Consider the following 12,758-nt stretch of genomic DNA (forward strand, 5'->3'; position numbering starts at 1 on the left):
TGATAAAAGATATACTTTTTGGTTTAAATACATTCAGGATTACTTATTGTGTAAAAAACATCAAGAATCCTAATCAGATTTTCTGATGATTATAATATTTTTAATTATAGCTAACTAAATTTTTGTTTATATTTATGCAGAAAATATTTTTCCATCAGCTGAAACATCAGGGTACAAATGACTTTGTTATATAATTTAATAAATAATAATTTATTAAATAATTTTGTTATATATCCAAGATCTGTGCCATACATACATTATGATTTAATATGGCGGGCTCTTACTCTGTAGATCAAAATACATGTTCGTGTTATCATTCAGTAGATTCAGTAGTGGTGAATATACAGCAGAAATTGCATTCAGCTGCTTGTTATTTTTAATAGAAAATTTAGTTTGTTTAAAAGCTGTGTTAAACTACTTCAGGGTGGATTTTTCTCTTAAATGGCTCCTGTTCCAGAAGGAGGGTGCATGCTTCAGGTCCAGCCCAGCACTGTACATATTTCTACAAAATCTGCACCAACAAAAGCCTCTAAATCTACATGAATAAACAAGAACACTGAGTTAAAAAACAAAACAAAACAAAAAAAAACTTGTGGTCAGCTGTAACACTCACTGTACAGTCAATATCAATATTATCAAGTATAAGGCTTATGGAGTAAAAAGCATGTCAACTTACTGGCTATGAGACACTGTGCACTCAGTGTAAACATGGCACAACAAGCAGGATGAGTAAAGATACATTCTGTGATTTTACTTTTCATGGAGATGATTGAAAAAGTCATCCACGGAAAATGACGATGAGTTCTTTGAATGGCATTTCCAAGGAGAGTATTCTAGGTACAGAGCACACAAGCTAACAAGTAATACTCAAGAATTAGCACACTGTCTTGCCTGCCGTCAGCCGGAGCGCTCACAACCCCACAGGTTGTTAAGTCAAGTGACACGAGGGGCTCCTCAGTAATCTGTCGTAGTGAACTTATTACACCGAGTCAGCTGAAAACTCGACTCGGTCTGTCACTACCTGATGGCCTATGACACCTTCCCCTGATTAATCGTATGTAGAACCAGTTGATTTTCTGTGTTCGTTTTCAGACGTGCGTCTCGATGTAGGAGTGTGTGTGGGACAGCGAGGGGGTGAGGGGCGGCCCCGGATCAGCGGGTTCGGGGTCTGGTTCAGGTTCAGCAGCTGAGTTCTGCTCCTGAGTGAACAGCTCCTGATAGGCTCTCTTCCACTCCTGGAACTCTGCCGACGACAGCTGGGGATTGGCCAGCAGCCTGTCAATCAGCGCTAGCTCCCCCTCCCTGTCCTATGAGGATGCAGAAACACAGGAGGGGTGGATCACTTTTAAAGTTTCCGTTGCCACTACTCTGACAAACGTACACACATGAAAAGAAGGACACAGACGTGACTGGATACACTTAGATTTGGGGAGACTGGAGATTAAAGTAAATGCCTGACGGGGGTGGGGCAGCTGAGTGACTTTGACTGCAGTGTCTTAAGTATCCTTTTAATTATCACACATATGTTTTCTTAAAAATTATATAATAATTGTTACACTCAAGGTATACTTACAAGTTATACTCAATACTTGATGCCTTTTTAGGACACATTTAAATACAAAAAGTATAAATAAGCTGAGTTACACACTTAGTTTTAGATTCAGAGGCATAAGTAAGACTAAATGAAGCTAAACATGGAGCTTTAATAATACAGAGAATGATTATATGTGAGATTTTGGCAGTTTAATAAATTACTTTAACTTTAACGTTAAATTTAATTTCAGTAGCCTATACCATCAGCCTATTTTTTCTATTTTACCCAGCAAAGTAATGAAAAAGTTAAAACTGGTAAAAGTTATGTTATGTAGTATATTTTTGATTAGTTAGTATTCTACCTAAAGACGACGGCATTCAAACTGATTTAATTTGTTGAACCAAGAAAAAAACCTCTCATAGAGAACTCAAGCTAACAGATGATTTAGCAGGCAACTACTCATACAAACAGCTACAACTCATGCTTTTTCTTGGTACTCAGAAGTTGGATTTTGAGCTCCCAGACGGATGTGCGTCAGCACCTGGTCATTTTGGATTTCCATGCGGACAAATCGGAGCTCAACAAGCAAGTTTCTAATTTTGCTGTACTGTAAGTATCTTAAATCTAATGAAGGTGACTGATATAAATTGTTTGCACTTCTGGTTTGGTTATCTTTAAACTGGTGGCGCACACTGTGCGGTAAGATCTTTACGTATAGGCCTACAGTTATCAAAATTACTCATTTTTCAGTGTTGACTTTTGTTGTTAGTATCAGCTAGCCACCAGAACAATTAGTAAATGCTACTGTTTTCCTAACCTGGCCAGCCAGCTTGATAATGTGTAGCACTCTCCGTTCTGTACATTACCAACCTGGGACTGCAACCATCTAATCCGTTTGGGGAAAAGCTCGGAGAGTTCTGCCAGCACAGCTCTCCAAGCTGATTGGGTGAAGCGACAGCTAGTGCCCGACTACCAAAGTATGGTTCTAGCCAATCACTGTATCAAATTAAAACATAAGCAGCAGCTGTCATGTGAAACCACAAGAAGGCAAGCAAGTCAATGAACTACTTGCTGTTCTACTAGAAAAGAAGAAGTTGTGGATTCTTACTAAACAGATGTGATAGCAGCAGCAACGCATGAGTCCTGTTTATGTTGGTCCGGCTGTGGGCTTGTCAGCTCTTGCTTTGGTTGCACCAGTATGTCCCGCCTTAAACCACAATAATGCAACGTGATTGGTCCGAGCTGTTTTTAGTTCAGACATGCGCGGTACATGGTGGAATCTCATCTGTTTGTGAATGCACAAATACAGTGAGAGTTCATCTTGCAGGCAATGTTACTGTTTTTGCAACTTGCAACCACATGTGCCAAAGTTGGGTTTGACAAATTGAATACAACATAAAGCAAACAGTTTCTTAACGAGCCAATAGCTAATTATGCTAACTATTACTCAAGCTAACTGTTACTTAGGCATTTAGCTTGGGTTCCCAACTGTCCCGTGTTACCTGGGATGTCCTGTTTTTTAGCCAAAAAGAAGTGCCCTTGGTGGAGGAGCTTTGTCCCATGTTTTGATTGCAGCCTGCAATTGCATTTCCAAGTTCTTAGTTACCTAAACCTGAATAATCAATATGTACATTGTGAGGCGGTGTCTGCCTCACCAAAAATGTCATTATGGTAATAGATAATGACAATAAAACTTCTTCATTCTTGATAAAGTCATGTTGAAATAGAATGGTGCAGTGTTGCTTCTGAGTTTCCAACAGATAAAGCTTTTCAACCCCCACATCCACCCCACCCCACCTCCGGTGAAGTTGGCAAGCCTATCTGCTTAGCTGTACTCAGCTAGTTAGGCTAATTGGGCTAACAGCTATGCATCAATAAATGCTACACATGGTAAAATATGCTGATTCTAATAGTTTTCCGAGCTAATAGCTGTTCAGGCTTTGTAAACTGACAGCTTGGTTGGTTGTTGAGGAGCACACTCAGCTCTTATACTACTACTCTGCTTCTAACACTAACAGCAGCGCGACCAGGTCCCTTAACAGCTTTTGTTCCACAAACCTTTTTTAATTTCTCATTCATAAAATGCTCAAATTGGGGAATTTTTTTGGAGACAGCAATCCCCATTTTGGACAACCTCTCCCTGGAAATTGGCGACGTCAGGTCACCCTATCTTAAACCTAACAATTTCTGACCTACTTAAGCTTACCGCTAGTCAGGCTAACAACTACAAAAGTTGCAATAAGCAAAATTTCATTATTTCAGATACAAAGAACTAAAAAAATTGCTTTGTGAAGAACTAAAGTTGTCTTTTTAGACACTCAGTGTTGTTCTCCAATCTCTTGTTTACATAGCCAGGCCGGACGTGTATGTATGTGCATGTGAACAGCTGCCACTCAGGGTTAGCCCCTCCCTGCCCGTAAAATGCCACACCTAGGCACAAAATGGTGGAGTACACGCCCAGTGGATCAAATTGTTCTTTTGCTAACAGAATTATAAAGTTATGAGTTACTTACTTCTTCACTAGACATGTCCCTCTGAAAAGTGATGCTGTTTTGCTGTGTGGGGTGGGCAGAATGGGTGCTGGGTTGAAGTAGAGCAGAGGTAGAGAAAGGTGGGACTTGTTGCACATCTTGTTTTGGTCTACAGACAGTGACCACCTAGTCATGAAATATCTCGTATTGCTCATTAAAGAGCTGCTTAGAACAGGGAAGACTGCAGACCCTTGAGCAAAATTGCACTGATGAGAAGAATGTAAACTATTGTCTTTGATATAACTTTTTTGGTAGGTATTGTTTTACACTTCATATTTTTTTCATGGGAAAGTTATTTTCTTTATTTTATTACTATATGTACAACAATCATAACTTTGTACATTAAGCACACTGAATTTAAGATGATAGCTGTGTGTAACAAAATCCACCTATCTAATCCTAAAACATCACCTGCAGACAGTAGAATTTGTGATTATTAAGCAAAATGGGTCAAATTCTGCCTGTCCCAAATGATCAGCAATAAGATAGAATAGGATTTATACTGCAAGGCACATTTTGTAGCAACATAAAACATTGTTCAGTTTAAAAAATACCAGAAGAACTGTTGTGTTGAACAATTGACTTGAGATTCAGTTGTTTGATATTTCTCTCGATTACCTCCCCATGAGCATTTTCTCTAAAACTGTGATTCCCTGGAAGTCTCCGACAAGTAAGACATTGACCACTGTAGCAAACCCAACTTAAAAAGTAGGTTAGGGTTTAAGACTTTATGAATAATACTTCACTCAGTGACCCTGCATATCAAGGGCCATTATAGAAATTCATAGCACTGAAGAAGCCTTTAAATATTAGAAATAATAACGTCTAATAATAGTATTTAAACTTGAAAAACGTTTCTTCTTCTATGGGAGGGTGTTTCTTGTAATATTGGTCATAAATAGCCAAGATATCAATGTATGTTTACATATTTACAGATAGTTAAAAATAGCTGAACATTTTTTGTCACTAAGGCTCAAATTGTAAACGGATATAAAACGTAAAAATAACATTTATGAGTAAATTAGATCAGTTAAAGGGAGCAGTAAAAGAATGGCAATCCATCTCTGTTATATTCCTGATCTGCCTCAACAGAAATATTCTGTTTCTCTCCACTTCTCATCTAGACTGTATCCATCTGTTTTTGTACACTGATCATAGACAAGAAGAAACAGAGAGCATGTGCATGTCCTTTCTGTTTCCACAGCAACCACTGTAGGATATGTTGAAATGTCCAAACCAGCAGCTTTATTCTTTTCAGAAAGCTGGGTATAAAAGATGTCTGACTGTCTATCAGGGTCACCGTTATCACGATACAATATTTTCAACCAAATGCTCCCCAAAGCTTGGTATTATCCATTCAAAGACACCAGACAGGGAGCAAACGATGAAGTTATTTGATTGAGACAGCCAAAGCGACAGATGCTTAAAAACAAAAAGAATTTCTGGAGCAGTAAATGACAAAACTATTATGCCACCACCAAAAATAATCAAAGGTACAGACAATACAGAGTCATTTAGGCCAGAAGTATTTACGCCATTCAGACAACAGGAAGCCACAGATATTTGTCAGATTGATGAAAACCAAAAGCAAAAAGATGTGAGAGGTATGAAACAGGACAGACATTTATCAGAATGTGCTCATGTTTATCTTCATATCAGAGTCAGATAATATATGCATATAGAGTACTGTACATATCTATCCATGTGCATGTTTAGGTCAAAGTCATCTATTTCCTTAATGTGAAGTACAAATGATCATATCATTTTTCTTATGTGATCAATCAGTGTAAAAATGACAAAATGAACCAAATCATTGATCTTAGCTGAACAAAAAAGAAAAGTTTAACTTTTAAGAAGCAGGATGTGCATGTGGAATTTAGTTAATCTGTCTGTACAAAATACGCAAAAATATATTGTTTTACCATGCAAGTCAGCCTTTGATTCAATGGCAAGGTTCTGAATTTGAATCTAATCTCTGAGTAAGAAGGTTTCAACAAGACCCTGTCTGCATTAGGTCATTTAATGAAGTTGATAACCAAGACATTTGTTGTGAAAAAAACTCAACAAATCTATAGCACCCTTAGGCCCAGTTTATACATTTTATCTGCAAAAGAAGTTTATTTTGGGGTGAGTTACACTACTACATTATTTATTCAACAAACTCTTAAACATTAACTAGGTTAACATCAGAGCTAATTTTAGCTTTTTTCACTAGTAAGATAATATTACTTTTAAGAGTTTTTTAGGAAAACATTAGCACTAACATTTTAATTTTTGTAATATATTTTCACCCAAATAGTAAAGACTTAATTCAATATATTCATAGAAAAAAAGCATACTTTAAAATTGCACAGGATCACATGCTTATTTCCTCGCTTCTGGTTTTGTTCTTTGCACACAGACATTTACATTTCACTGGCCCTTTTAAAAGCACTTTTGTGTTTTGCTTTGAATGAACAGCGTTTTGAAGTTCACAGAAAGGCTTGTGAGCTATAGTGTCTTAAATCCATTAATATGTCGCTTCTGATGCATAAGAAATGTAGGACACGTTGATTAAAAAAAAACAAATAAAAATGTCTTAAGTTTTTGTCAGATATGTAAATATGTAAAAGTATAGTTCTCAACAGGCTTAGATTGAGCATTCTGTAGAAAAATATGATTATAATTGGGCCAATTTCCTCCGATTTGTGGAAATAGTTAATTACTGCTGTGAATGGTTATTTATTCACATGGGTACTTAATCACTGCAATTCCTTTTAGCATTGGACTGAGTTGGGTTCTTTTAAGAGTTATCGTACGCTGTATGTTTCTTTGCGATTCAGTCTGCGCGTGCAAAGAATAATATACAAACAATGTTTCAGACCTTCTACAGTTCCAGCAGCTGTGCTTATACAGTTTCTCTTCACATTTCTATGTTAATGCTGAAGAGGACGCACCTTTAGCGTGGAGGTCAGTATGCGGAGGCGGTGCAGGCGGTCATTGAGCTGAGGATCTGCGGCTCGCCGGAGGAAGGACTGCCTGAACTCTGTTTGGCCCTTGGCTTCTGATCCCCGCCCTAAAGGGCAGACTCCCCCCTGTTCGCAAGCACGAAACAGGTCGCCCAGGGATGCACCTTCGCTGCCACCTTTAATACAGAAAAAAAAGATGTTTGAATCTTGGTCCATGGAGGTTAGGTCTGAGATCGCCCAGAGCACAACAGCAGATCATATTCTACTCAGTGTAACATCCTGCTTGTTTGATTATTAACGACAACAAAGCCTTCTTCTGACAAGCTCAGGGACATTCTCTAATCTGTGGCAGTATTACTTCCTCCTCCACATCCGTATTTATTGTTCAGTCGGTTTGTCAAAAAAAAAAGCTCTCATATGTATATCTCCTGATTACAAAAAACAGCCTTATTTACTATTTTAGTCTGACACTTCCCTTCTGCCGCCGGCCTTATCTTGGCAACCAGAGCACCGCCGTCTCATTAGCCTCATTACAACGGCGCGTGAGTGCAGAGTGTGTTAATGGATACTGATGGTGACTTAAATGGATACATGTCTGTTTGAGAGCATTTCTGGATCTGGCACAGCTAGTAACATCGACCTTAAAAAATATATTTCAGTCTTTTGGTTGTTAATCAACATAAAATAGACTTCCTCTCTCTCCTTTCTTCTGTTGGACTCTTACAGAGACAACAACGAGTAGAACATGTACAAGCCAATGCAGAAAAACAGGAAGTGCAGGAAGCTACTTTATCTTTGTCCGCACTATGATGTGTTTGAAGTGGTGAAAATAGTCTGATGAAGAAAGAATGAAGAAACTTGGTCTTTACTCAAGCTGCACATAATCAGGAGCAAATCTTAGGGAAATTAATGCTGCAAATTAAAAGATGATGGAAATGAACAAAACCACTTCCAAAGAGTTGTTTTACATTACATTTTCGCGGTGGTTTAAAAAACACAATCCAGACATCTGCTGTCTGATGTGATCAGTGCTGCTATCAATTTTAAAAACCACCAGATAGGTGTACAGTTGGATCATGGCTGAAGGAAAAGCATACAGCAAGGATTTCAGGAGTCAGGACATTAGCAGGTCTTATCCAGGTTCTAAAATTATTGTCCAAGCTACAAAAACCCACAATGGTTTTTAACTGGTCTTTACTTATGACACACACGCAAAGACAAAATCCAAATATTAAATTCAATTTTATTTATATACTGCCAATTTATGAAACATGTCATCTCAAGGCACTTTCCAAAGTCAAATTCAATCAGATTATACAGATTGGTCTAAAAAAAAAAAAAATCATATCTAAGGAAACCCAGCAGGTTGCATCAAGTCTCTCCAAGCAGCATTCACTCCTCCTGAAAGAGCGTAGAGCCACAGTGGACAGTCGTCTGCATTGTTGATGGCTTTGCAGCAATCCCTCATACTGAGCATGCATGAAGCGACAGTGGAAAGAAAAACTCCCCTTTACCGGGAAGGAAAAACCTCCAGCAGAACCAGAACCAAGCTCAGTATGAACGGTCAGCTGCCTCGACCGACTGGGGGTTAGAGAAGACAGAGCAGAGACACAACAATAGAGACAAACAAGCACAGAAGCACACATTGATCCAGTAATCTGTTCTACATTATATGGTAAATATAAAAGCTTAGTATGAACAAATAAGTACAACCCATGATTCAACTGCTTTTAGAGGGGATCAGCCATGTTGGTGACAAACAGCCTCATATTTGACTCTAGAATGTTGTTATACAGTGAAGTTCATGGTCGATGCGACGGCTGCAAGGTGGACAAATCATCACCGGAGGACGTCTGGTACGATGCCCTTTGGAAGGATGTAACTACAGTGGATCTATCTGGCCATATCAACACAAACACCTCATACCAACTTTTAAGGATGGTGGTGGTGAGATTGATGATTTCAGGCTCGTTTCACAGGACCAGGACCTGGGCACCTTGCAGTTGACCATGATCTCCCCTTTGTGCAAAGTCTAAGGCATTTTCCTAGGTGAAGTAGAAACTTTTGGCTGCTCAGAGGGGCGTGGTAGACAAAATGATGTAATCTAGCTGCATGGATCTCGCTGATGTGTGTCAAGTAAAAAATAAAGCCAGCTGGGTCATCAACAGGACAATGAATCCTAACACAGCAACAAATCTGCAACAAAATGGCTGAAGAAGAAAATAACAGGAGGTGTTGTCATGGCCCAGTTATAATCCAGACTTCAACCTGATAATAATGCTCTGATGGGATCATAAAAAAAAAATCTCAAGCAACATGAAGAACAGTCTCCCTAAATTCCTTCAAAACAATATAAGAGACCAATAAAATCAGAGTTCTTGCTGCTAAAAGTGTTTCAATGTGGGAAGCACATAATTTCTTTTAAATTTCTTTATTGGGATCAAGTTGGAAAAATAGTGACAGTGTGGAATCTGCTGAGAGTCTCTGTTGTGTTAAAGGAGCATAAGTCAAGTCAAGTTTATTTGTGTAGCACATTTCAGCAGTGCTTTACATCATGAAAACATAAAAACACCATAAACACATCTAAACGGTGTCTGGTTGTGAGACCAGTAACAAACATTAAATTGCCTATAGAGGCAACTGCGGTAAATAGAGGAAAGCTAAGTTTACATGCCGGTAAATAGTAAAGGTATGTATGGGAAAGAAAATAAATTATGTTGAATTGCAAAACTTGCACCATGCACCTTTAAAGTAAGATAATTTAGAACCTGGTTAATGTTCCTTAACTTTTATTTTTGCCCTGATATTTAAAACTCTAAAACCATTGTTTTAAGCACCAACAAAAGTAGTACGACAACATTTTAATGTTTCTTTAAAAAATCATGTTTAATGTTTTAGAGATTCAGGAAAGCAGTTTATTCAACCAGCTTACTCTTCCTCTCTTTTGACTGCATGTTTAAAACTAGAAGATAAAGCCCACGTTGACACTAAAATTCAACGACTGTAGTTTTTGAAAATGTTGAAGAATTAAACACAGGTACTAATATTACATTATCAAAAATACGGTGGATATAGTTTATAACCACCGTCATTGTTTAAAAATGATTTTAAGAAGGAGAAAGCCTGGATTCACTGAGGAGCTGCAGGAATGTTGCCAAAATCCTAAAAAAAACTATCAACCTGCCAAGCAGCTCATGTGATTTAAATCTCTCATCTTTTACACAAGGTTAATAAGCACTTTAGGTAACATAAAAATCAATGACTGGCTTTTTATGGTGCTGGGTGGTTAAGGCTTGTAATACCGTTCCACGTTGTGAAGCTTTCACTAGTCCACATCACTGTTCTGCAGACACCAAATTCATCCTTTAGTTTTAATATTAGCTTTTTATTCTGACAATGAAAAGCAATATATTTTCTAAAATATAGTTTTAGGGCACATAAAACTGCCATCTAGATCAGTCTGAAACCATTTTTTTTTGGTTTATTTCTCTTTCTACAGCTCCTTTTATCTCTTGTTTGTTCCAAAAAAATGTAAAAAACAAAGCAACTGGACTTGTTGACTTATGACTGAGAATTTTTACTTTTTTTTTTTGTTATGACCATGACCTGGATGACTGAGAATCTTCACCAGCATCTCTTGTTTGGTTCAGGCACCATTTTGAAATGAAATCATAATTTCATACTCTTGTAGGAGGTGAAACTAACCTTGGTTGGAAACAAGGACCTTAAAGGCAAGGCAAATTCATTTGTATAGCAAATTTCAGTACAAGGACAATGCAAAGTGCTTTACATGATTAAAATATAAGAAAATAAAAACAGAATAAAAGCAAGTAAAAAAACAGTTGGAATAAAATGTAGAAAATTTTAAACAAAATAAAACACAGGAAAATGGAAACTAAAAGCAAATATCAAGGATTTTGAAAATAGTTTGACTACAAATTTAAACTAATGACGTTTAAGTTACCAGTTTAACTAGAATAGTAAAAGGCAATCCTAAACAAATGTGTTTTTAATCTTGATTTAAAGGAACTCAGGCTTTCAGCACTTTTACAGTTTTCTGAACGTTTGTTCCAGATAAGTGGAGCATAGGAACTAAATGCTGCTTCTCTGCATTAAAGGGTAACTCATCCCTAACATCAACCTTTTCCTCCCCAATAAACTGTTAACATGGTTGTCTTATACTTCTATCTACATATCCTGGTTATTATTTTTTGACAAATTAGTGCATATTTTTTAAATCCTGCTTTTGTATCTAACATCGTAAGTGTGGCACCCTCCTAGGGTTAAATGGTGTTCTTACATTGAATTTTGAAGCCGTATTGCTATTGGTTCAAAAGTTTTAATAATTTTAATAATTAAATAATTTGGAAAAACTACCAGTACCTCGGCCACTGTGAGGTGTAAAAACAGCTCTGTCAAAAAAAAATAAAAATAAAAAATAAATGTGCCTCCGTAGCGACCACTGCTGCACTTTTCAGACCCCTATAGCATTCTTTAGAGGCAGCAGCTGTGTGTGCTGCATTCAGGTATAGCTAGGACATCAGTTTATTGATATAAAACAGCTCAAAAGTGAATTAAGCATTTTGTTATTCTTAAATATGGCCACATCCTTATTAAAAATGTCTTTATACGTCAATGCTGAACAAGCTCAAGTGGTTATTTTCTTGTATAAACCATTGGTTATGCCTGCTTATGCTACTTTATTTATCGAAAAAAAATCTCGAGGCAGCTCTACAGTTTGCACTTGTTTAATTTTAGAACATTAAAAAAAAAGAACATTGAATAAATTCCAGAAATTGAATAAAGTATTCTTTGGTAAGTAAAAAAAGCAAGAAAAAAATATAAATTTGTATGCATCTTTACTGAAAGAAGTATAACAAAAACAAATTCAACCGTTATTTTTTTGCACAGTACTTACAGCATTTGATTTACTCTATAACAATTCCTCTGTATCCTTACAGTATTACAGCAGATATCATTTATTCATTCCTTAAACATGTTTAAAATATATAAACAAATGTGAATGTAATTATTTTTCAGCTTTTGTCGTGTGTTTTTTATAAATGTGTGCCGTACTGAACTCACAGTTATGTGCGTGTTGCTCTTCTTTCATAGGCGGTGCGAGGAGTGTGTGCAGGTTGCTGTCGCGCGGCAGCGTGAAACTGCGGGGTTTCCCTCCCTTGGTTGCCATGGGAATCAGCCTCTGCATCGCCACTGGCAACGGGATGTTCCTCTGTGGAGGAAGAGTGTAGACGGCTCCAGCCATCATGGAACTGCCTACCAAGCCTGGCTCGGCGAAGACGGCGTCCTCTGTGACGGAGAATTAAGGAGAACAAAAGTGACCAATGCAGCACGACTCAATTCTTTTTTTAAAAAGGAACGAAAATAAAAACTTGCACAAGTTCTTTTGTGATACGTCTCGACAGGGTTGCCGGGAACCATCCCGAAATCAACTGAAAATTTTCTAAAATGCAACATCCAGGATTATCAATCATATTTTAGAAAGACACCAATTACTTCTTGTCTCAGTAAACTAACAAAAAAACTAATAAGATCAAGAAACAGAAAAGTCTTATGAGCTCCTGTACATAAAAATGGTTGGAGGTTTTCTTAAGGAAACAAATTTTATGCAAACTTTGTATAAAAAAATTCAAACAGACCTATGTGGACTTTCTCAAATAAATGTGTACAAAAGTGCTGCTGCTTTAAATTAAACAAAAAAAATGTTTAAAATGTTTTTTTTAC

General features: G+C 37.3%; 1 protein-coding gene across 1 annotated transcript in view; it reads right to left on the reverse strand.

The window, feature by feature from the left end:
• cnksr2a (connector enhancer of kinase suppressor of Ras 2a) overlaps positions 1–12,758 on the reverse strand; it is a 95,543-nt gene continuing 82,785 nt past the window's right edge. Inside the window, exons 22-24 of the mRNA XM_036124870.1 lie at positions 12,099–12,323; positions 7,002–7,189; positions 1–1,307 (exon numbers count right to left, since the gene is read on the reverse strand). Of these exons, the coding sequence (XP_035980763.1) occupies positions 1,089–1,307; positions 7,002–7,189; positions 12,099–12,323 (632 nt within the window). The 3' untranslated portion in view covers positions 1–1,088. The remainder of the gene's footprint in view (positions 1,308–7,001; positions 7,190–12,098; positions 12,324–12,758) is intronic.

Source organism: Fundulus heteroclitus, chromosome 21 (genome assembly GCF_011125445.2).
Source record: "Fundulus heteroclitus isolate FHET01 chromosome 21, MU-UCD_Fhet_4.1, whole genome shotgun sequence".
In the NCBI taxonomy this organism is placed as follows: domain Eukaryota; kingdom Metazoa; phylum Chordata; class Actinopteri; order Cyprinodontiformes; family Fundulidae; genus Fundulus; species Fundulus heteroclitus.